At 44.1% G+C, this 25,675-nt stretch overlaps 1 protein-coding gene across 1 annotated transcript in view; it reads left to right on the top strand.

Moving 5' to 3' along the window:
* Positions 1-24,947, top strand: part of LOC133641808 (laminin subunit beta-1-like) — a 111,797-nt gene extending 86,850 nt beyond the window's left edge. The window contains 11 exon segments of the mRNA XM_062035841.1: positions 1,974-2,343; positions 2,439-2,623; positions 11,643-11,846; positions 11,849-11,883; positions 15,993-16,190; positions 16,262-16,406; positions 16,620-16,827; positions 18,313-18,454; positions 18,523-18,699; positions 18,786-18,945; positions 24,595-24,947. Coding sequence (XP_061891825.1) covers positions 1,974-2,343; positions 2,439-2,623; positions 11,643-11,846; positions 11,849-11,883; positions 15,993-16,190; positions 16,262-16,406; positions 16,620-16,827; positions 18,313-18,454; positions 18,523-18,699; positions 18,786-18,945; positions 24,595-24,734 — 1,964 coding nt within the window. The 3' untranslated portion in view covers positions 24,735-24,947.
* Positions 24,948-25,675: the final 728 nt, after the last annotated feature.

The raw sequence follows: 25,675 nt of genomic DNA, 5'->3' as shown, positions 1-25,675 counted from the left end.
GGATTTTTACAAACTGTCTCGTCCTACTCCCACAGAAAAAAGGATTGTCCTGGGCCAGAGCTTCAATAAAATCCTGCCGCATATTGCTCCTCCAAAAATAACTCCAACCCATATCCCATTTGTTTTCTTCTTAGTCATTTTGGTAATGCATTAAATTTTATATTCTTTTTTGATAATTTTGTGTTAAGCATTTTTTCCTACAAAATATATGTCAACAAGAATAGTTAATATTCAGTAATATATAATAACATATGATATATACAGTACTGTGACATGTGTGGTCACATTTAGTAGTGTTTATATTATTTGTCATCTGTAAATTTGTATTCAAGAGCCTTTATTTGTCTTTTCCTGAACAGTCATGTTGGGAGTTGTACCTCCATTTCGCCACCAGGGGGCAGGTATTCTGCTTTTGCCATCAATCAATCACACATGACAGAAAGTGCTCTCTTCCTTTCTGTTGCAGGACCACAGACACATAAACTCCTGATCAAAATGTTGAAAATGTTCAAGAATTGACATTTTGCACTGTTGGATAATGGATTTTAAAAAGGTTCTTCTAAGTAAAGCTTTAAAATGCAAAAAAAAGAAAGGGGAGTTAGTCCAAAAAATGGAGTAAGCATTAAGTTAAAATAGTGTGTTCACCAGCTTAGCGAAAATTTGAGACCCCCGCTCAAACAACCCTTGAAAACAATTATGGAATCACCAGAGTTGGCGGATGTTCATTCAGTTGTTTATTTTGTAGAAAAAGAACAGATAACACAAAACTATAGTCATTTCAAAATGTCAACTTTCTGGCTTTAAGACTCACTAAAAGAAATCAGGAATATAAATTGTGGTAGTCCGTAACAGTTTTTTCAGTAGCAGTATTAATAGTGAATAAAGCTAAATATGTTCTCCCCATATTCTCTATACTGCTCGCTTATGTTATCATATCTGAATTATTGTGTAGAAATATGGGGAAATGATTACAAAAGTACACTTCAATGACTAATTGCGTTACAGAAGAGGTCATTTAGAACAGGGGTCTGCAACCTTTACTATCAAAAAATAAATGCGGAAAAATGCATTTTCCGCTCAAGAAAAAAAGTATAGAGCCACAAAACGTAACACGGCTTATAAAGTTATAAATATTTTCATCTTTTTTATTTAATTTTACAGGAAAGGTAATCTGTCCATGTGAAACTAAAGTATTTTTCCTTTCCTTTTTCTTTTTTGGCAAGTATTCCTGGTAAGTCTCTTTTACTTGCCTTCCTTGCGCCTCAGACCTCAGCCTGTGCACATTCACAGCCTTACACTGTCAAAATGATAAAACTTTAAAAAAAATGCAAACTTTTACTCGCTCTGGGGTTAAAATATCTTTTTTTTTTTGTACGGCACTTTGTAATTGCCTCTCGTCTGTGTATGAAAAGTGCTATATAAATGAAGTTTGATTTGACATTTATTGTTTCATGTCAATTTACTGAACATCCTCCAAGACTGGTGATTCCATACATTTTGCCAGGGATTGTACTATTGCAGCAGCTACTAGGGATCTTAATAAACCAACTTTGTTTTATGTAGTAACTTTTTCAATTCAGCAGATGACCATGATGAAACACTAACACAGGATCGGTGTTGTCATTAGTGAGTGTGACATACACTCACTCAGGCGCCATTTACCCATCTCTATAGTATTGATAATACAAATTATACATAGGAGGCTGTGGGTTTTTTTTATGTTCATTGTATTTGATTTACATTATTCTTTTTTTTTTACTTACGTTTTGGCTTCCTGCAAAGTATCAATAAGCCAACTATTTATCTAACTATCCATGTTACCTGAGGTGTATCAATATTCCACAATGTATATATCACCCACAAACAGAAGTGTTTTGGCCCATCTCTTCTGCAAAAATGTTGAGTCTTTTGGACTTATTTTTCCTGCTTAAAGCAGTAAGAAAATCTAAATCTGTGTGTTGTTTTCCCGCCAGCATGTGACTGTGATCCTCGTGGTATTGCACAGCAGCAGTGCAACAGGATCATGGGTCACTGCGCGTGTGTACAAGGTGTGTCTGGACCACGCTGTGACACTTGTGCCCGTGGCTTCTCTGGTACCTTCCCTGACTGCCAGCGCTGCCACCTCTGCTTTTCTGAGTGGGACGTGGTCATTGGGCAGCTGACCAATCAGACACATCGCCTTGCAAACAAGGTAAATGCTATCAAAGCTAGTGGAGTAAGTGGGCCCTACAGAAAGTCCATTGACATCATGGAGAGGAGCGCCTCCGACATCCACGCCCTCCTTGACCAGAACCCGGCCTCACAACCATTAAGCGAGATCCAGCAGCTCCTAAAAGAGGCTAGGTGAGAATGGATTTTATTTGGGTAGTTCAAACTGCCATCATTAAACCGAGCTTAAAGCTTTCAAATCTAACCAACGGCCTCTGATTGTCCATCAGTGACTTGATGGAAGCTCTTAGCCACTCACTTAATGACACTGAAAAGACGCTGATGGACGTGCGGCAGGAGGACGACGCCATGGACAATCAACTGAAAATGCTGACGGCACACGCTCAGAAACTGGAGCAGACGGTTCAGGACATTTTAGAACAGGCTGAGTTCATCAAGAACTCGGACATCAGAGGTGAGAATAAAAAGGTATTTATTTCCCTTTTGTAAGTTTACCCCCTTACAAAGATATGAACAGTCAATAATGTTTGTTTATGATAGTAGAGAGCGACATGATATAGAAATACCATTAGTTTGTTTTTGACTGGGGGAAAAAGTATTTCATAAAAACATGCAAAACATGACTTAGGCTCAATTCCAATACCTCTCCTCCGCTCTTGTTTTTGCTCTCCATCTTTGGTTTTTGCACGTTCCCGTCAATCAAGAGGCATTCAAATTACCCTACAAGTTAAAGGGGAACAGCACTTTTTGGGGAATTTTGCACAATCATGAGAGACAACAGGACAAAAGTTTTGCATTCTAATATATCAAAATCAACTCAGTCTCGTTCAATGCAGCTAATAGGAGCAATCAATTCTACCTCTAAATCACTTTAAAAATGCATTCAAAAACCGCAAACAATACTTCATTTACGTTCTGTAACCTGTATAATAACCGAGCTGTAGCAACATTGTTATTGTAAGAGCGAACACATTGGCATGCCTTGGTGTTAGCCATAAAACCTAACAACGGCGAGAGATAAGCTAACTTATGTGTTAGGATCCGAATCGCCTTTGAGTATGTAATGCACAACACAATGTGATAGGACACCAATCAGTACTGACTGAAAAACATGAATAATCATATTACAGTATCTGTAAGGTATTAGCCCGGTACAGAGTTCGCTCGACCGTGTATGTACTGTAGTTGTAGTAACACAAATGACGTGCTGCATTTATCATATTAAAGTGACACACTTGTTGTTCGTTTTGTCCAGCTGGTCAGGGACGTTTTTGAAGTTGCCTGGTTAAGCACTCCATTTATGTTGAACTAGCTTGACTTCAAGTTACACATTTACAGCGTCAAAGTCACGGCGACCTCACTCTTTCTGCTTCTGTCTGCTCCAAAGTTTCACCCTCTTCTTAGTGCTCGCTTCTAGAAGCAGCAGTTCATCCTCCGTATATTCAACTTCAAAAAGATAAGGTTGTGAATCCTCATTTGTCAAAACATAGTCGTCTTCGTTGCTTATTATCAAGTCCGCCATGATTAAAAAACACAGGAAGTAGGAACACACATTTGTTGCCGGAAGTCTGAAGTGCGCCGCTATGGAAACGGAAATAAATGCGCCGAGGGAACTGCAGTTCCGGCAATGCAAAAAATGACCAAAATACGGTAAATATTGTACATATTATATATTGTTATTAACGTGTCTTACTACATTGTATACTGTCTACAGTACAGGCCAAAAGTTTGGTCACACCTTCTCATTCACAAAACAACTGATGGTCCCAACCCCATTGATAAAGCAAGAAATTCCACTAGTCAACCCTGGTACGTGGGCACATGATACATCTGTGGGGCTCAGAATGCTTGCTGCTTGGATCAAATACTTCTTCCACTCAATCAGATACAAATGTATCCATAGCCTTTATTTAATACATTTTATTTATTCATTTATTTATTTTTAGGTCAAATAAACTCTGCATCACAAGTTCATATCTTTGTAAGGGGGTGAAGAGGGGCTTGAGTTAGATGTTCTCAGTTGTTGGTACTGTACTGTCATGCATTTCACCTGGATAATAGAAGAACAAAGACCTACTCCGACAAGTTGGTACACTTTGACAGCCAATTTAGACGACATCGACAAAAAAGAAGCTTGGTTCCACCACACTTTACTTCGCGAGGATTATGAGTCATTCTTAATCTAAATGAGAATAAATGAACATTTTATCAGTCGTTATCCTAATGACAGCAGATATTGCGCAGTATGTGATGTTTTATTATGTTTGCTCCCATAAAGTCTGCAGTGAGTAGAAACCAGTGATGTTAAAAAAAAAAGCGAACGTCATGATGTGTCTTTTAAATTAATGTGTATGCTTAAAATGGGCAAAATATGTAAATATTAAATGTTATTATAAATGTGCCCGTTACTACATTATGCTACATATATACTTACAGCATGTATTTAAAACCTTAATGGAGGTTTTTTAGATGTTTTTAAAGGGCTTAATGGGCAGAATAGGCTCCATTAAGCAGACTTTTGATCGCATGTATTTAATATTTAGAATGGATTAAAAAATACACCCATCGTCATGTCGTTCATAATGATTGTGAACGATAGGCAAAATTCCAAAAAAGATCAGTTCTACTTTATTAAATTGCTATACATTAGCTGACCACACACAAAGCTACTGCACGTGTGTGTTCCATACCACTATAGTAATGTCATTACATGCTAAACCAGAACAAAGTGGCGTGTAATGCCTAAAACACTCTGGAAAGGTAGCACCCTGTTGACATCCGTGTAAAGGTTGCAAACAGCCCCTTTATATTCAGGCCAAGAAAATAAAAACTATGAAAATGCAAAATGTGAAGCGCTGAGTGGCAAAGGTGGGACCAAGTCATTGTTTTGCAAGGCACAAGTAAGTCTCAAGTCTTTGCCCTCAAGTCTCGAGTCAAGTCCCAAGTCAAGACAGGCAAGTGCCGAGTCAAGTCCAAAGTCAAGACTGGAAAGTCTCAAGTCAAGTCCCAAGTCCTGCATTTTGAGTTTCCAGTCCTTTCAAGTCCTTTTAACAACAGACTAATATATTTACACAGATTGTGTACGCTTTTAAAACGCTGTATTTATTTATTAAAACAAGTGCATTTGAAATTGCAGGAAAAAAAATAGTGCTGACATTGCACTTCATAATAGCACTATTAACCAGTCAGTTTAAACATTTAACTCATTCCTTTACAGAATAAACACATTTGAAAAAACAAGTGCAACTGTACTTATTTGTACAAAAGTGTTAACATTGTATTTCCATGGCATATTGCATTGTAACTAGTTCCACAGCAGTTTCTATCCTGTTCTTACCTTATCTCAATTGATCTCATCTCATACTGTATGTGTGTTGATGTGTGCGTACACATGAAAAACATAACAAATACATGAACATAACAATGAACAGAGTTGTACTTTTTAGATGTCAGGGCCCTATGCAATATGTACACATATTCTTAATATAGTATACATTTTAACTGACCTTTATTTGACTATGTTTGTCTTTTTGTAGGTGGCTAAAATATGCGGTGCTGCTGACCGCCGTCTAACGTTACGTTACTGTGTGTGATACATTGACTAACGTAGCGTTATGTGTAGGTACCTCATGCAACCCTGCTTAAAAAAATCGCTTGACAAAAAGTATGAATAAGGTAGCGAACTGCAGTGGACGCAACATATTGCCGTGTTTGCAATGACGTAATAACCATAGACTTCTTATAAGTAGACGCAGCATTGGCTGCTGTGGCGCGAGCAATTTGGCCGCCATTTTGAAGTGGTGATGAGGAGCCGGCGAGCAGCCTAAACTGACAGTTGACAGGTAGAAAACAAAGATGCCGGGCTGGTGTTCAGCGTTTTCCTGCTCAAATGAGCGGACTGTTGAAAATAGGAATCGGGGTAACACTTTTCACAAGCAAGATTTAACATTGATGTACTATTTTTTGTATTTTGTGAAAAGAATATTACCACAGAGTTGAGAAGGAGCAAAGATCTTCAATATTTGTATGTGAAAATCACAAAGAAATCTTCTGGGGGAGGATGACCCTCCTACAGGGGTTTGGTTTACAAACTTTCAGCCCCACCTAAAACAAAATTTACCAGCCGCCACTGATTATGATGCATTCTCATTTTAGGCAAAATATAAGACAATACTTTCTTAACAGTATAATTGTAACCAGGAATAAGTCTTCAAGTAACAATATTCAAATACTAACATTGTTGGGTAAGACAGAATTTGGTTTTATTCTGAATCCAGTGAAACACATTGGTGGTTTTAGCTGATATAAAGACTTTCAGATGTTTATATATGTTTAAGTATTTGGCAGACGCTTTTATCCAAAGCGACATACATCAAAAATACATATAAAACAATGACTGTAAACATGATCATTTAAGGGAAGAATCCATCCATCCATCTTCTTCTGCCGCGCCCACTTCGCCCCTCACCTCCCAGGGGGTGAACAAGGGGATGGGTCAAATGCAGAGAACAAATTTCACCACACCTAGTGTGTGTGTGACAATCATTGGTACTTTAACTTTAACTTTAACTTTAACTTATCCGAGGTCGGGTCGCGGGGGCAGCAGCCTAAGCAGCGAAGCCCAGACTTCCCTCTCCCCAGCCACTTCGTCCAGCTCCTCCCGGGGGATCCCGAGGCGTTCCCAGGCCAGCCGGGAGAGATAGTCTTCCCAACGTGTCCTGGGTCTTCCCCGTGGCCTCCTACCGGTCGGACGTGCCCGAAACACCTCCCTAGGGAGGCGTTCGGGTGGCATCCTGACCAGATGCCCGAACCACCTCATCTGGCTCCTCTCTATGTGGAGGAGCAGCGGCTTTACTTTGAGCTCCTCCCGGATGGCCGAGCTTCTCACCCTATCTCTAAGGGAGAGCCCCGCCACCCGGCGAAGGAAACTAATTTCGGCCGCTTGTACCCGGGATCTCGTCCTTTCGGTCATGACCCAAAGCTCATGACCATAGGTGAGGATGGGAACGTAGATCGACCGGTAAATCGAGAGCTTTGCCTTTCGGCTCAGCTCCTTCTTCACCACAACGGATCGATATAGCGTCCGCATTACTGAAGACGCCGCACCGATCCGCCTGTCGATCTCACGATCCACTCTTCCCTCACTCGTGAACAAGACTCCGAAGTACTTGAACTCCTCCACTTGGGGCAAGATCTCCTCCCCAACCCGGAGATGGCACTCCACCCTTTTCCGGGCGAGAACCATGGACTCGGACTTGGAGGTGCTGATTCCCATCCCAGTCGCTTCACACTCGGCTGCGAACCGATCCAGTGAGAGCTAAAGATCCTGGCCAGATGAAGCCATCAGGACCACATCATCTGCAAATAGCAGAGACCTAATCCTGCAGCCACCAAACCAGATACCCTCAACGCCCTGACTGCGCCTAGAAAGTCTGTCCATAAAGGTTATGAACAGAATCGGTGACAAAGGGCAGCCTTGGCCAAGTCCAACCCTCACTGGAAACAGGTCCGACTTACTGCCGGCAATGCGGACCACGCTCTGACACTGATTATACAGGGAGCGAACCGCCACAATAAGACAGTCTGTTACCCCATACTCTCTGAGCACTCCCCACAGGACTTCCCGGGGTACACGGTCGAATGCCTTCTCCAAGTCCACAAAGCACATGTAGACTGGTTGGGCAAACTCCCATGCACCCTCAAGGACCCTGTCGAGAGTATAGAGCTGGTCCACAGTTCCACGACCAGGACGAAAACCACACTGTTCCTCCTGAATCCGAGGTTCGACTATCAGGCGTAGCCTCCTCTCCAGTACACCTGAATAGACCTTACCGGGAAGGCTGAGGAGTGTGATCCCACGATAGCTGGAACACACCCTCCGGTTCCCCTTCTTAAAGAGAGGAACCACCACCCCGGTCTGCCAATCCAGAGGTACCGCCCCCGATGTCCACGCGATGTTGCAAAGTCTTGTCAACCAAGACAGCCCCACAACATCCAGAGCCTTAAGGAACTCCGGGCGGGTCTCATCCATCCCAGGGGCCTTGCCACCGAGAAGTTTTTTAACTACCTCGGCAACCTCAGCCCCAGAAATAGGAGAGCCCACCACAGATTCCCCAGGCCCTGCTTCCTCATAGGAAGACGTGCTGGTAGGATTGAGGAGGTCTTCGAAGTATTCCCTCCACCGATCCACAACATCCGCAGTCGAGGTCAGCAGAACACCATCCCCACCAGACACGGTGTTGACATTGCACTGCTTCCCCTTCCTGAGGCGGCGGATGGTGGTCCAGAATCGCTTCGAAGCCGTCCGGAAGTCGTTTTCCATGGCTTCCCCGAACTCCTCCCATGTCCGAGTTTTTGCCTTCGCGACCGCTGAAGCTGCACACCGCTTGGCCTGTCGGTACCTGTCTGCTGCCTCCAGAGTCCTATGAGCCAAAAGACCCCGATAGGACTCTTTCTTCAGCTTGACTGCATCCCTTACCGCTGGTGGACCGGGTTCTAGGATTACCGCCACGACAGGCACCAACCACCTTGCGGCCACAGCTCCAATCGGCCGCCTCGACAATAGAGGTACGGAACATCGTCCACTCGGACTCAATGTCCAGCGCCTCCCTCGTGACATGTTCAAAGTTCTTCCGGAGGTGGGAATTGTAACTTTCTCTGACAGGAGACTCTGCCAGGCGTTCCCAGCAAATCCTCACAATGCGTTTGGGCCTGCCAGGTCTGTCTGGCATCCTCCCCCACCACCGCAGCCAACTCACCACCAGGTGGTGATCGGTAGAAAGCTCCGCCCCTCTCTTCACCCGAGTGTCCAAAACATGAGACCGCAAATCCGATGACACAACTACAAAGTCGATCATGGAACTGCGGCCTAGGGTGTCCTGGTACCAAGTGCACATATGGACACCCTTATGTTTGAACATGGTGTTTGTTATTGACAATCTGTGACAAGCACAAAAGTCCAATAACAAAACACCACTCGGGTTCAGATCCGGGTGGCCAATCTTCCCAATCACGCCTCTCCAGGTTTCACTGTCGTTGCCAACATGAGCGTTGAAGTCCCCCAGTAGAACGAGGGAATCATCCGGGGGAGCACTCTCCAGCACTCCCTCGAGTGAATCCAAAAAAGGTGGGTACTCTGAGCTTCCGTTTGGCGTGTAAGCGCAAACAACAGTCAGGACCCGTCCCCCCACCCGAAGGCGGAGGGAAGCTACCCTCTCGTCTACTGGGTTGAACTCCAACGTGCAGGCTTTGAGCCGGGGGGCAACAAGAATTGCCACCCCAGTCCGTCGCCTCTCACTGCCGGCAACGCCAGAGTGGAAGAGAGTCCAGCCCCTCTCAAGAGAACTGGTTCCAGAGCCCTGGCTGTGCGTCGAAGTGAGTCCGACTATATCTAGCCGGAACTTCTCCACCTCACGCACTAGCTCAGGCTCCTTCCCACCAGCGAGGTGACGTTCCACGTCCCAAGAGCTAGTTTAGGTAGCCGAGGATCAGACCGCCAAGTGCCCTGCCTTCGGCTGCCGCCCAGCTCACACTGCACCCGACCTCTATGGCCCCTGCTATGGGTGGTGAGCCCATTGGAGGGGGGGACCCACGTTGCCTCTTCGGGCTGTGCCCGGCCGGGCCCCATAGGGACAGGCCCGGCCACCAGGCGCTCGCCATCGTGCCCCACCTCCGGGCCTGGCTTCAGAGGGGGCCCCGGTGACCTGCGTCCGGGCGAGGGAAAGCTGGGTCCTTTGTTCGTGTTCTTCATAGAGGTCTTCGAGCTGCTCTTTGTCTGATCCCTCACCTAGGACCAGTTTGCCTTGGGAGACCCTACCAGGGGGCATAGAAGCCCCCGAACATAGCTCCTAGGATCATTGGGACACGCAAAACCACTCTACCACGTTAAGATGGAAGCTCAGAGAGGAGTTAAGGGAAGAATGTAATACAAAATATCAATACAAAGTGTCAAGACAGAATAAACTCTGCTGCTGCAGCAACAGAGATACAGTCTGAAGGTCCTTAAGATATATAGATATCTAATGTATTCATACATTGTTTATGTAGAATATACGCATGTATATATAACCTAATCATATTGTCTCTTGAATTTAAAAATAGCTGACCGTTTTTTCCCCCTTCTCTGGGATTATATTCCCAGTTTTGATCTCGGACGTCTGGTCACTTATAGCATATAAGAATATTCTATTACTGTTAAGCAAACTATGAATAATAAAACACGCCAAAACATGTGTCCTTTATCAAAAAAATGCTTGAAAATCAGTGGTATTCAGTGAGGTAAGATTAATTGAATGCGCTGACAGTTCATTGCTCCTGCCAAATGAATTGCACTGAGTGGAGCGGATCACCACTCCAAGATGGCGGCCCCGCGTCTCGTCAGCGGCAGTAGGCAGTAGCGCTCGATGCTGCGTCTACTTATAAGATGTCTATGGTTATAACGTTAGCAGTGAGTTTACAGCCTCACTGATTTAACTACACAGCAGATAAAAGTTACATTACTTAGCCAATAAACGTTAGCTTACATTCAAAACTTGCCGTTCTGTGTGCAACTTCAAATGTCGAACAAAGTTGGAAGTTGTTGCAATTCGTTATTTGTTGACCAAGTCGTAGTTTTAATACCCGAACGAAACTATCTTTGGCGTCATTTTTCCTCACTGGCTCGTTGTTTGAGAGCTATTCTTCGTTGGTTGTTCTGCAATTTGATTGGATGAATGCTGTGGGACGAAATCTAATTTGATTGGCTGTTGTACTGACAGGCAGAGCACACACGTACACAATGGAAGATACGGAGCGCTCCTGAATAACTTTTTAATCTTTGGGTTTTGGGGAAAGTAGCAAGTCATGTCAAGTCAAAAGGCTCAAGTCCAAGTGAAGTCACAAGTCATTGATGTTAAAGTCCAAGTCGAGTTGCTAGTCTCTTTACATTTTGTCGAGTCGAGTCTAAAGTCATCAAATTCATGACTCGAGTCCAAGTCATGTGACTCGAGTCCACACCTCTGCTGAGTGGTGAGGAATTTCTGTGTAGTTACCTGATAACTTTTTAATGATCTAATAGCCATTGAGCTGATAATGATGTAGCACATTAAAATGTTCTGAACCGGTCTTTACTCGTCTCCCACCGTGGTTATAGTGAAGCCAAGTGCTTCAACATATTCTGCTATGGCAAAAAAAGCATGTTCCCCGAGGTCGCACGCACTCCCCCAGGGGGCCCTGCCCCACTATTTGAGAAGGACTGATCAAGAGGTGGTGGGCGGGATAAGTGGTCGGTTACTTCGTACAATGACAAAGATGACAAACAACCAGCGCCAAATGTGCTTTTAGTCTTAGGAAGTGAGTGGCCATTGGAGACATGGTTCAGAAAGACAGCTAAATCCAATTAGGTAAAGGATACTGCTCAGTTTTACTGATGAAGACACAGTGATTTAGGGAAGTGCTTCACTTTGTTATTAATATTTGTATTTCTTTGTTGCCAGGGGCTGCAAACAGTGTTAATAAGTACTACCTGCAGTCTCAGGTGGCTGAAGGTCGAACAAATGCCTCTACCATCGACCCAGACAGCCCAGTGGAGAACTCTGCTCACCTTCGGGAACTCACTGGGGGTAAGATGAACCAAACCAGAGATGAGTTCCTCAGGAGACACGCAGAGCATGCTCAGAGACTGGATGAACTGGCTGACAAATCCAGACTCTGGACCTGACAGAGCTCAGCCACAAGGTACACGCTAGAGTTTTCCTTAACTGTTAATAATACAAGTGGAAGATATAATGATAGTTTAGTAGTTCAAGTTATAATGGGAATGTTCGAATTATGTTATTTTTTTATTTTAAATTAAAAAAAAATTAGTGAACAATCCATTTTTTTAATGAATTGGTTTTAGTACAAAACATGCATACAATGAAATTCAAGTTTGACTGAAAAAAGTATAAACATCTTCTCAAATAAAAAAGTGTGAACATTTTTTGTAATGGGGGCCTCAAAATAAAATGCTGTTTATTTACCAAATGTAGCCAATGGCGTTCTCCAACAATAGTTCCCCTCTATTTATGTTGTTACATTCCAAGACCCCCCAGCAAATGACGAATAATGGACACTTCATAAAAAGCACAAAAATTACTATATTTGATTTTTGAAACCCTTCACTATCTTTCTCCCAGTTATAAAAACACATTTTGAAGCCAGTTGGACATGTTCAGAAAGAAGTACAGGTTTACAGGATAACGTTTTTGACTTACAAAACTTGCGCTGGAATTGTGCTTTCTGCTGGATTGATAGCTGCAGAACTCTTCTTTTTGCCACCACACCACTTTCTCATTAAGTTATGTTTATAAAAATGACTATTTACAATTTAAAGCAAAGGAAAGGAACTCAAAAATATGCGGGGAAGCGAATGCTGAACCAGGAATAGGCAGGGATCGACTGTGTATCGCTTTGATTTGTTGTATTATTATTTGTAGGGCTGTCTTCAATCAAGTATTTTCTTAATCCAATCTGATTCCTTAGATTTAGCCCATTGTCAACAAATCTAAGACTACGTTAAAAACTGCAGGCCAAAGTGGCCCAAGTCGGATTTTTTTTAAATCTCATTTTTTCCAGCTGATTGTTTACACTGCAATTACAATGTGATTTTGATCAGACTCCAGTGTAAACGCGCACAGGCCCCAATGTGGCCTCGATGTCACTTGCATGTGCACTTCCATAAAGTCAATATAAAGGAAGTCGCTACTACTACAAAATAAAACAAAAGTCGCAACACCTTAAAAGTGAGTGTTTTTTCTACGTGAAAGTAAATTAAAGTAATATAATGTATGAATGGATGTAGTTAGGGATGTCCGATAATGGCTTTTTGCCGATATTCCGATATTGTCCATCTCTTAATTACCGATACCGATATCAACCGATATATGCAGTCGTGGAATTAACACATTATTATGCCTAATTTGGACAACCATGTATGGTGAAGATAAGGTACTTTTTAAAAAAAATAATAAAATAAGATAACTAAATTAAAAACATTTTCTTGAATAAAAAAGAAAGTAAAACAATATAAAAACAGTTACATAGAAACTAGTAATGAATGAAAATGAGTAAAATTAACTGTTAAAGGTTAGTACTATTAGTGGAGCAGCAGCACGCACAATCATGTGTGCTTACGGACTGTATCCCTTGCAGACTGTATTGATATATATTGATATATCATGTAGGAAGCAGAATATTGATAACAGAAAGAAATGGGGGAGGGAGGTTTTTTGGGTTGGTGCACTAATTGTAAGTGTATCTTGTGTTTTTTATGTTGATTTAATAAAAATAAAAAATAAAAACCAAAAAATAAAAACGATACAGATAATTAAAAAACAATACCGATAATTTCCGATATTACATTAAACGCATTTATCGGCCGATAATATCGGCAGGGCCGATATTATCGGACATCCCTAGATGTAGTGTAATATATTTGGGAGGGTTCTAATCTAATCGATCACCACCTGGTGGTGAGTTGGCTGCGATGGTGGGGGAGGATGCCGGACAGACCCGGCAGCCCAAACGCATTGTGAGGGTCTGCTGGGAACGTCTGGCAGAGTCTCCTGTCAGAGAGAGTTTCAATTCCCACCTCCGGAAGAACTTTGAACATGTCACGAGGGAGGTGCTGGACATTGAGTCAGAGTGGACCATGTTCCGCACCTCTATTGTCGAGGCGGCTGATTGGAGCTGTGGCCGCAAGGTAGTTGGTGCCTGTCGTGGCGGTAATCCTAGAACCCGTTGGTGGACACTGGCGGTGAGGGATGCCGTCAAGCTGAAGAAGGAGTCCTATCGGGTTCTTTTGGCTCATGAGACTCCGGAGGCAGCAGGACAGGTACCTGACAGGCCAAGCGGTGTGCGCTACAGCGGTCGCGGAGGCAAAAACTCGGACATGGGAGGAGTTCGGCGAGGCCATGGAAAACGACTTCCGGACGGCTTCGAAGCGATTCTGGACAACCATCCGCCGCCTCAGGAAGGGGAAGTAGTGCACTATCAACACCGTGTCTGGTGCGGATGGTGTTCTGCTGACCTCGACTGCGGATGTTGTGGATCGGTGGAGGGAATACTTCGAAGACCTCCTCAATCCCACCGACACGTCTTCCTATGAGGAAGCAGTGCCTGGGGAATCTGTGGTGGGCTCTCCTATTTCTGGGGCTGAGGTTGCTGAGGTAGTTAAAAAGCTCCTCGGTGGCAAGGCCCCGGGGGTGGATGAGACCCGCCCGGAGTTCCTTAAGGCTCTGGATGTTGTGGGGCTGTCTTGGTTGACAAGACTCTGCAGCATCGCGTGGACATCGGGGGCGGTACCTCTGGATTGGCAGACCGGGGTGGTGGTTCCTCTCTTTAAGAAGGGGAACCGGAGGGTGTGTTCCAACTATCGTGGGATCACACTCCTCAGCCTTCCCGGTAAGGTCTATTCGGGTGTACTGGAGAGGAGGCTACGCCGGATAGTTGAACCTCGGATTCAGGAGGAACAGTGTGGTTTTCGTCCTGGTCGTGGAACTGTGGACCAGCTCTATACTCTCGGCAGGGTCCTTGAGGGTGCATGGGAGTTTGCCCAACCAGTCTACATGTGCTTTGTGGACTTGGAGAAGGCATTCGACCGTGTCCTTCAGGAGGTCTGTGGGGAGTGCTCAGAGAGTATGGGGTATCGGACTGTCTGATTGTGGCTGTCCGCTCCCTGTATGATCAGTGCCAGAGCTTGGTCCGCATCGCCGGCAGTAAGTCGGACACGTTTCCAGTGAGGGTTGGACTCCGCCAAGGCTGCCCTTTGTCACCGATTCTGTTCATAACTTTTATGGACAGAATTTCTAGGCGCAGTCAAGGCGTTGAGAGGATCTGGTTGGTGGCTGCAGGATTAGGTCTCTGCTTTTTGCAGATGATGTGGTCCTGATGGCTTCATCTGGCCAGGATCTTCAGCTCTCACTGGATCGGTTCGCAGGAGAGTGTGAAGCGACTGGGATGAGAATCAGCACCTCCAAGTCCGAGTCCATGGTTCTTGCCCGGAAAAGGGTGGAGTGCCATCTCCGGGTTGGGGAGGAGACCCTGCCCCAAGTGGAGGAGTTCAAGTACCTAGGAGTCTTGTTCATGAGTGAGGGAAAAGTGGACCGTGAGATCGACAGGCGGATCGGTGCGGCGTCTTCAGTAATGCGGACGCTGTATCGGTCCGTTGTGGTGAAGAAGGAGCTGAGCCGGAAGGCAAAGCTCTCAATTTACCGGTCGATCTACGTTCCCATCCTCACCTATAGTCATGAGCTTTGGGTCATGATCGAAAGGACAAGATCACGAGTACAGGCGGCTGAAATGAGTTTCCTCCGCCGGGTGGCGGGGCTCTCCCTTAGAGATAGGGTGAGAAGCTCTGCCATCCGGGGGGAGCTCAAAGTAAAGCCGCTGCTCCTCCACATGGAGAGGAGCCAGATGAGGTGGTTCGGGCATCTGGTCAGGATTCCCCCCGAACGCCTCCCTCGGGAGGTGTTTAGGGCACGTCCAACCGGTAGGAGACCACGGGGAAGACCCAGGACATTATGTGCAATAATCATACTGTCTAATCAGCATATTGATATGCCACACCTCCCAGCAAAGGAGAAGACTAGTACAGATTTAGATGGATTTGTCAACAATATTTGAGTAGGTCATTTGTGTATATAGAAAGAGTCTTGGAAAATGGGACCAAAAACAAAAGTAGTTTTTTGAGTGGTAGAGCAAAATGTATTGAATAAGCAAACATTTAAACATCTGCCAGTATGGCTGCAGTAGCTCTGGGCTGATTTGTCGTTATGGTCTCAATTTCATCTCCTATGGCTCAACAGACATGTGGGAATCCAGCAGATCAGGGGTCGTGTTGGTCGTCTCCGTGCAGAGGTGCTGGCTGTGTGAACGTAGAAGGGTGTGGAGGAGAGGAATGTAATGGTCTGTTGACAAAAGTTCACTCCAGTTGGCAGAAAGCTAGTGAGTCTGAAGAGGAAATATCAAATGCCATGGGCAAAGTGGACAAACTTGCTAAGATGGTGAGACACGAATCTATGATGATATGAAGATTGTGTTCTGGATGGAGTCTCATTTGTATGATTTTTTTCAGGTTTCAGAGCTCAAACAGCAGGCGGATAATGCAAAAATGAGTGCTAATGACGTCCTTATGAAGACCAACAGGACCAAACACAAAGTTGACCAGAGCAACAAGGAGCTGAGGACCCTCATCGGACACATTCGAGACTTCCTCACACGTACACCTTGATAGCTGTTTTTATTATGTGTCATATTTTCAAATCAACATATTTCAAATAAGATCAGCAAATCAAGATATTTTTTATCGGAATTAATTGTTATTCTCATCTAAAGAATGCGGAACTTTTCTAGAAATAAAGTTGTTTTCAGCTGAGCGGCTGATGACGATTCCTAGACAAGGTTTATTTATGCAAATACTTGATTTCTTTCAGAGGATGGAGCCGATCTTGAGAGTATTGAAAAAGTGGCCAATGAGGTGTTAGCCATGCAGATGCCCACCACACCAGAGCAGCTTCAGAACCTGACGGATGAAATTCGACAGAAGGTGGGGGAACTGGGCAATGTGGAGAGCATCCTGCAGCAGAGTGCTGACGACATTCAGAAAGCTGAAAGCCTGCTTGAACTCGCACGTGAAGCTAGGTGAGTTGACTGTTGACTTGTTCTGCTCATATGGTGTGATGTAGGAGCACCTTTAATAATAGATCATTGGCTGCCATGTCAACATTTCATTTAGGTCGTGCTCTTCTAGCATAAATATTGAAGTACACAAGCACAATATAAAAAAGTATTTGGCATGTGGTCACTGCAGCTAGATACAAAGTTGTTTACAAATGATTCGCTTGCAGGCTTTTTTGGTGATTGTCGCGGCCTAAAATGCCTGAATTTGCGAAAGATTTGTCACAAAATTGTTGTGGCAAAATGTGGCTTCCATCCAACATCACCGACCACGTTTGCTCGCTTTTGTCCACCAAACGTTTTATGCTGTGTGGGAATGTACAAAGGTGAGCTTTGTTGATCTTATTGATTTGCTGGAGTGCTTATCAAGCATATTTGGTCAATCCATGACCGCAAACTAATCGATACTAACATGTTATTTAGGCTAGCTGTATGTACATATTGCATCATTATGCCTCGTTTGTAGGTATATTTGAGCTCATTTAATTTCCTTTACTTATGTCCTATTTAATTTATATTTACATGTCTCATGACACATTATCTGTATGTAAAATTGGCTGTATTTCTGTGCTATGTTGTTCCAGACCACAGCAAACGTTACACAGCTTGCAAAGATTGTAATAAATTCATTCGAAGAAGGACAGCCTGCCGTTTGCTTTAACTTGGACACACACACAGCTATACCTTTGGCCATTCTGAACCAGTCATTTCCAGAACTTATCTCATCCTGTGAGAAGCCTCCATTTTACTATTTATTTCCAATGTTGCAAAAATGTTTAGAATAAAAATTAGAATACAAAATTTCTGTCAACAAATATTTGTGTCAGCCTTTGATAGTAGGCTAATATAGACACTCGCATCATGTGTTGCCTTCATTATAACACTTACAGTATATAAGGCTTTTAATTTTTTGCGGCTCCAGACAGATTTTTTTTTGTTATTTTTGGTCCAATATGGCTCTTTCAACATTTTGGGTTGCTGACCCCTAACCTAGAGTGTTTCAAGGCTCTGGATTCTAGAGGGTATACAACCCCAGTTTATATATGCTTTGTGGACTTGAAGAAAGCACTAGTTGTAATGCTTACTATTTTGTTTGTGTACTACTGGTGGATTCCATATTTGTTTCCCGTGATGGGTGGACGAAGCTGCTCATTGTCACAGATAGCCGGTGAATTTCTAGTGGGATTGGTAGTTCCAGTTTGGTGGCCACATTCTGGTCTCTGCTTTTTGCAGATGATGTAGTTCTGTAATTCATTAGGCCATGATCTTCATCTATCACAGGAATAGCCCCCCAGTGTGAAGTTGCTGAGATGGCAACATGGAAGAAGATGAGCGGATGCAAGGATTGTAGTAACAGTTTTTGGTAGTTAAAACCAAGTGGTTAGGGTCATCTGATGTTTCTGTTGAAATCATTTCAGAGTTGTAATAATACAACGTTGTACTCAACAGTCAGGAGGCAGCCAACGTAAAGAACTCTGCTGAGGTGGTGAAGCTAGCTCTGGAAGAAGCTCAGAGAGCTCAGACAGCGGCCGTCAGTGCAATCCAGCAGGCCACCAACGATATCCAGAACAGCAACAAGCTCCTACTCTCAGTCAGTTTTCTGTGTGTCCTAGTCCAACTGTAATATGTTGTAGTAACACACGTGACTTTTGGGTCTAGGTGAAGTCAGAGACAACAGATGCAGAGTTCAAACTGAACAATGCCACACAAAGACTACATCGCCTTGATGAGAACATGACACTGCTGAGGGACAAAACTTTGAATGCCACCATAAGCAGTGAACACACCATTCAGGACGCAACAAGCATCAAACAAATTGCCAATGAGTTAAAAAAGGTAAGTTAAAAGGTCGATTTAAGCCTGAGGATGGCTCAGCAAAACTAAAGCTTTGTCATTTTTTTTGTATTTTCTTTGATTTATAGGACATGGACTCTGAACTAAAGGATAAGTTCTCCACTGTAGAGCAGTTGATTGATCAAAAAGGAGGCGGTTTGGCTAATGCAAAGAAAAAGGCGGCATTATTGCAGCAGGAAGCCAAGGAACTGCTGTTGCAAGCCAGTGACAAGCTGAAGCTTCTGAAAGGTAGCATCACAATATTTGTTCACTTTTCACAGATTGTGTGTTCCAGTCTAACTAGTTAGGTATTACAACAGCACTCTAGCACATCTTGTAGTCCCTGCGCAGCAAAAGGATGACTATGGGGACTTACTGATGTTGCGTCATGAATTGGGGACACGGGCGGACTGGGGAAAAAATTTGGCCCTGGACTTTTTGTTCCAGACTGGCCCACTAAAATGTCCCCGATTTGTATACTATTAAACTCAAACCTGAATTTATTTAAATGCACGTCATAAAATACATGGAAAACAAATGGTTCAATTTATTTTAGTGCACAAAGATAAAATTAACAGAGAAAATAATTAATAATAAATTAGTTAAAAATAAGGCACATTTTTTAAATAATTTGGCTTTCTGCTCCAAAAAGCATGAACTGAAACTACTACACCACCAAACGCTTATGAATTCTAGGGTGAAATAGCCTTCATATTCTGTTTGTGTTGACAGACTACGAAATGGCTATGAATATGTCAAATGTTCCTGTAAACGTATTCCCAGCCATTTCCTAGTCTAAATTTTATTATTAGACATTTTACAAGCCATTTTCGGTTTTCAAGCATGTCTCAGTGTCTTCAACAACATGTTAAGGCTGAAATACGTAGCTTGCGTCCCCTCTGAAGGCGTCTTGATATGTTTATAACTCTTCTGCAGGGGCTGGTGCGTGACTTGCAATGCTCCTCCAAAATGCAGTGTGTCCTGAAGGAGCAACTGCAGCTGTCGTTGACTAGATATTTATCTTATTGTGAAGAGTGAGAGCAACGTCAGCTGCAACATCGACATCTTTGTTGTCCCTGAAACTAATCATTCAGACACAACAATTTATTTTGAATGGACATTTTACTCGTAGACCAGAGGAAAATAAGTTTGTGAAGATAGACTGTGCAACCCCTAAACAAGTCACTGCTGAGGACGGGTGAATTTGCACTGCTAATCGGCTATTCTACTGTATGTAATTGAAATTTAAAAAACCCAAAATGTTGAAATAACTATTGTAACAACCTGCTGAAAGGTGATTGACGTAGAATGAGGACGTGTGGTGTGTAAGAGAAAAAGACATGGCTGCACGAGAAAGAATATGTGTCAGAATTGAACCTGTTAGCACAGCATTGGCAATAAAAGTTAAAAAGTGTGACTTTATCTGTACGCAACAACACAATAAGCTGAAAAACAACACATTCAGTAATTACTTTTAGAGCGCACCAAGATGTTAGGTACACAATATCAGTTTGCATGTAAATGTTCAATCATTGTTGCTTTATCTCATACAATAATTTGTCCATTTCAAGCACAATGTCTGCCCTCTTGTGTTCAGGGAGCCTCCTCTCCAAAAACTGACCAATCGCTGCCCTGTGGACTGTGTTTCCGCTGTTGTGAAGCTAGAATGTTCACATCAGGGTCTGTGGGAGGGTACGCAGGGGGAGGAGCAAGAAAGTGTCGCTTATGCAAGCTATGTGACGCAAGAGTATATTTCAGGCTTTATCGTCTACTAAGGCAAGGCACAGAAACAAATAGATAAACAGCCATCCATCGATTGACCCATTATTGATCGGCCCACCGGGAAAACTGCCGGTAGTCCCGATGGCCAGTCCGCCACTGGTGGGGAAAGGGAGCAGTGCTAACCTAATTGACTAAATTCTGTCAAGTGATGTCGGTGACGAACCCCAAGATGCAGAGATGGCAGGCTTGATGTTATGATCCGCTGCCCGGATCATATTTCTGTTTGGGTTTTCGAGTCACGTGTGTCTTGGACTCCTTTTGTTCCTGTCTGTGCACCTTTGAGTTGGTTACCATAGTTACATATTACTTCCACCTGCCGCTTGTGTTTCTGACGTGCACCTGTTTGTAATCACTGACATTATTTAAGCCTGCCTTTTCCAGTCAGTCAGTCTGGCTTCTTTATTTGCGTCACGCGACTGCTACGTAAGTTTTTGCTTGTCTCCTAGCCCCTGCTAAGTGTCATAGTCTTTGCTAAGTTGTAGCCTTAGCTTCCGGTGCGCTCGGCACCTTTTCCAGTCGGTTTGTTTTCTGTTTTGTGTTGTTTTATTATTAAATCAAGTTGTTACCTGCAAGTCCTGTCCGGATTCGTCCTTTGCATCTTGGGAGAACAATACCCCGCATCATCATGCGCCCCGATCGTGACACTTGATACAGGAAGAAATTATTTTTAATGTCCAAAAAATGCAGGAAAAACACAAACCAGGGACCAGGAGACAGGGAACAGGATACCAGGAAAACAGGTGAACTGGAAACAGCAAACAGGAAACAAGAAAACTGGAGACAGCAACCAGCAGAGAATCCACAGCATACAGGTAGTAATACTCCAGCACTGACTGGAGGGCAAGGCAGGTATAGATAGCAGCCGACTGATTGACACCAGGTGTGGCCAGGTGCCAATCAGCCGCAGCTGAGGGGAAACAGTCTTGGACATCCTCACCGTAGCAGGAAAGCTTGCTGGAAGCAAAGTCGCTGATGAGGTCCTCGAAGAAGGGAGGCCTGGTAGAAGACCTCACTGGAGCAAGAAGCACCTTTGCCCCTCCAGCTGCACAGCTACTCATAGCCCCCCCTCAAGGCACAAAGCCAACACAGGATAGGAATGGGTGGGAGGAATCACAAAAAGAGGCAAAACATTTATTCGATTCGGCCATCAATGTCAAAATATTGTTAAGTCTCTTTGCCATTGAAATCTCTGCGGGGTTCGTAGTTGGCTGGAGTATTCTGTCAAGTGATGTCGGTGACGAACCCCAAGATGCAAGGATGGCAGGCTTGATACGGGAAGACATGATTTTTAATGTCCAAACAATGCAGGAAAAACACAAACCAGGAAACAGGATACCAGGAAAACAAGTGAACTGGAAACAGCGAACAGGAACCAGCAAACAGGAAACAAGAAAACTGGAGACAGCAACCAGCAAAAAATCCACAGCATACAGGTAGTAATACTCCAGCACTGACTGGAGAGCAAGGCAGGTATAAATAGCAGCCTACTGATTGACACCAGGTGTGGCCAGGTGCCAATCAGCTGCAGCTAAAGGGGAAACAGCGCTCAGGGAGACAAGCAGGAAACTGAACAAAAATAAGAGCGCTGACAGGAAATAAAACACAGGAAAAAACAAAACATAACCAAACTGTCAGTGACAAGCCTGACAAATTCATGTTGAGATCCATGGTAAATTTAGAATACATTGCGTTGATACAACTTGAAACAAAACCACAGGACAATCTATATACAGACTGACTAATCTTGCAGGGACTCCGAAGACGCTTGGAAGAGTTTGTATTCTTCTGTATGTTTGATCCCGTCCAAGGTCACAGTCATACTTGCCAACCTTGAGAACTCCAAATTCGGGAGATGGGGCGGGAGGGCGTAGTTGCGGGGGTTGGGGGGGGGGGGCGGGGTTGGGGTGCAGGCAGCATACCCCTTCCCCTTCGAGCTTTTCTGGATGAAATGAAATTATTGTTTCCAATCATTTTGGAACTTGCAAGCGTATTTATTTTTCTTACTCGTCGTCACCATGTATCTTATTTGTTCTTCTGCTTTGTCTCCTTCTTGTTGTGTGTGCAGTTGTGCACTGAGCTCCAAAAGCTGTAGATGTTATTGTAGCGTCCTTGAAGAGTTAGTGCTGCAAGGGATTCTGGCTATTTGTTCTGTTGTGTTTATGTTGTGTTACGGTGCGAATGTTCTCCCGAAATGTGTTTGTCATTCTTGTTTGGTGTGGGTTCACAGTGTGGCACATATTTGTAACAGTGTTAAAGTTGTTTATACGGTCACCGTCCGTGTGACCTGTATGGCTGTTGAACAGGTATGCCTTACGTATCTCTAAACCAGTTAAAAGTTCATACAACGTGTCAGCATTTAGTGACATCTTCGAGTAAAGACCGTTGTTAAAAACGTCCAACGCTACAATATCATGTGACTTTGCCGGTACGCAGTTTATATGGAGGAAAGGCGGATGCCTGGACAGCATGCGGCTGTTAAGGGGTGAAGGTTTCAGGTAAGAGAGGACGCTACAGGCAGTGTCTTTAAAGGCCTACTGAAATGACATTTTTTTATTCAAACGGGGATAGCAGATCCATTCTATGTGTCACATGATCATTTCGCGATATTGCCATATTTTTGCTGAAAGGATTTAGTAGAGAACATTGACGATAAAGTTCGCAACTTTTGGTCGCTGATAAAAAAAAGCCTTGCCTGTACCGGAAGTAGCGTGACGTCGCAGGTTGAAGGGCTCCTCACATTTCCACATTGTTTACACCAGCAGCGAGAGCGATTTGGACCAAGAAAGCGACGATTACCCCATTAATTTAAGCGAGGATGAAAGATTCGTGGATGAGGAACATGAGAGTGAAGGACTAGAGTGCAGTGAAAAAAAATTCCTGGTCTGTGCCGTCATCAGGGCGAAGCTGGGCTGCCTGCTGCTTGCTTCCGCCCGGAGGTGGAGGAGCTTGCGGGAGTGAGGTGTCCTCTCTGCTTGCGGAAGTCCTCCGTCTTGGGCGACGCTTCCGCGGCTGGGGCGACGCGCCAACGTCGTCCTCGGACCAAATGGAGCACAATGGCACCAGTCTTCCATCTGGCCCCCACATCAGGTCTCTGTGCTCCATGGAGGAGTAGCGCAGCGTTTCCTCCTCCATCGCGCGCATGACCGCCCAAGAAGCCTCGTCAAAAACGTCCAATTTTTGTGCGGGAGAACTTTTATGCTGGCGACATAATGTCAGGACTTGGTCCTTGGCGTGGTTTGTTTTCCCAGAAGGCAACGGAAAATTGGCGCGTGCGAGACGTGAATTTAAATACATGTTTATTTTAATTAATCAAAAAGGTGCAAACAAAAGGCGCTCACAGCGGAGGTAACAAACTTGGCTATACAAAACAAAAGACTTGCACAAGGGCACAAAAACTATTAAACAAAAACTTACTTGGCATGAGAAGAGGGGCATAAAAAAGAGCAGCATGGATCATAAGGATGTGTCGAGAGTGTGGAGCATGAATGTGATGTCGCCAGAAAGACCAACAGAAAATGAAAAGCTTAAATAACACAGACATGATTAACAACAGGTGTGTGAGTCAAAACGTGAAACAGGTGCGTGACAGGACAGGTGAAAACTAATGGGTTGCTATGGAAACAAACAAACAAGGAAGTGCAACCAGGAGCTAAAAAGAGTCCAAAAAACAAACAGCACATGGCCAAAACAAAAACATGATCAACAGACATGACAAAAGTGTTACCATGTTTTTTTTTACTAGTGCACTTGATGAAGCGTGCATGAACATCACCTTGTTCAAACAACAAAACCAACACAGTGCATAAACTCACAACAAATGACACACCTGCAAATCAGTCAAATGTTGCCGTATCCGTAATACGCCGATAGGGAGAAGTTTGTATTTACACGATGAGTCGGGTGTGTTTTGACCTCCGCCGAACCCCTGAGGCCGACTCACCGAACCCCTAGGGTTCCATCCAACCCAGGTTAAGAACCATGAGTCTAACCACTAGGCCGTTTTTGTCCAAATACAAGTGAGCACACCTCACACTAAATTTCCAAAGTGTCAGCATTGAGTGTGAGAACTATGGAATTCACCAAAAGCACACTTCTTACTCTTGCTTACCTTTTCAGAGCTTGAGAAGTCCTACGCAGACAATCAGCGTGCTCTAGAGACAAAGGCGGAGCAGCTGGAGGAGCTGGAGGCTTCGGTGAAGGAGCTGCTGCAGCAGATCAGCCACAAGGTCACAGTTTACAGCACCTGCCTGTTCTGAGGCCAGTTGACACCGCTAACAAGATGAGCATCGCTTTTCTTAGTTCATCTCAAAGACAGAAATGGAAATTCCAATTTGTTGACGAAAACCAAAGAATGTATTTTCCCGTATGTTAATGTGTTCCTTTCACGCTCCTCTGTGTCTTCACTACAGCAAAGCTGAATGAGAATGTAATCAGTGACTGTTTGTTTTAATAAAAGTTTCAATGTTAAACGTGCACAATTCTGTTTTTTTATTTTCTAAAATGCCAAGAAAAAAAAGTAATATTTAAAGTACACACAAAGGATGAAGTGGATGAAGTGCTGGCTGTCCAGAGTCGGGACCCGGGGTGCCTTCTCCGGCCCCGTCCCCGTCTCGGCCGGACACGCCTCCCAGCTGGTCCCAGCTGTTTTCTGGGATGCAAAAAAAGACCACACATAAGGTGTCTTTTGTCCCAAAAACCCCACAAAATGTGTCGGTGCCAGAATGTATTTATTTAGTACAGGATATCATTTGTACCTGTCGTTCCTGTCTCACCCAGCACTTATAGGCCCACCTGACACATTCACACCACACGTAAAATGGTGGATTGGAGTCTGTCGGCCACCAAAAGGGTCTTGGTGATCGGCGACTCTAATATTAGCCACATCCCACCCTTCCAGGTTGCCGACCTCCAAATGGACAGTTACCCGGGGGCCAACTTCGGCCACGCAGAGGCCATCCTATTAAAAACCAGGGTCACTGCCCAAGTGGACGTGTTGGTCCTAGCCTTTGGTCTCAACAATCGCGAGCAGAAGATGAAGGGGACCACAATTAAGCAGCTCCAGGGGGCGCTCAGGGCGGCCACGGCCACCTTCCCACATGCCCAGGTCCTCATCCCCTTGGTTAACTATTCTGACTCTCTGCCCGAGGAACAGAAAACCAACTTCGGGCTTCTGAATATTTATATCAGGGGCCACCAC

This window comes from Entelurus aequoreus, linkage group LG24 (assembly GCF_033978785.1).
Source record: "Entelurus aequoreus isolate RoL-2023_Sb linkage group LG24, RoL_Eaeq_v1.1, whole genome shotgun sequence".
Taxonomy (NCBI): domain Eukaryota; kingdom Metazoa; phylum Chordata; class Actinopteri; order Syngnathiformes; family Syngnathidae; genus Entelurus; species Entelurus aequoreus.
Note: the sequence above shows the minus strand (reverse complement) of the source record. Positions and strands in the feature narration are given on the sequence as shown.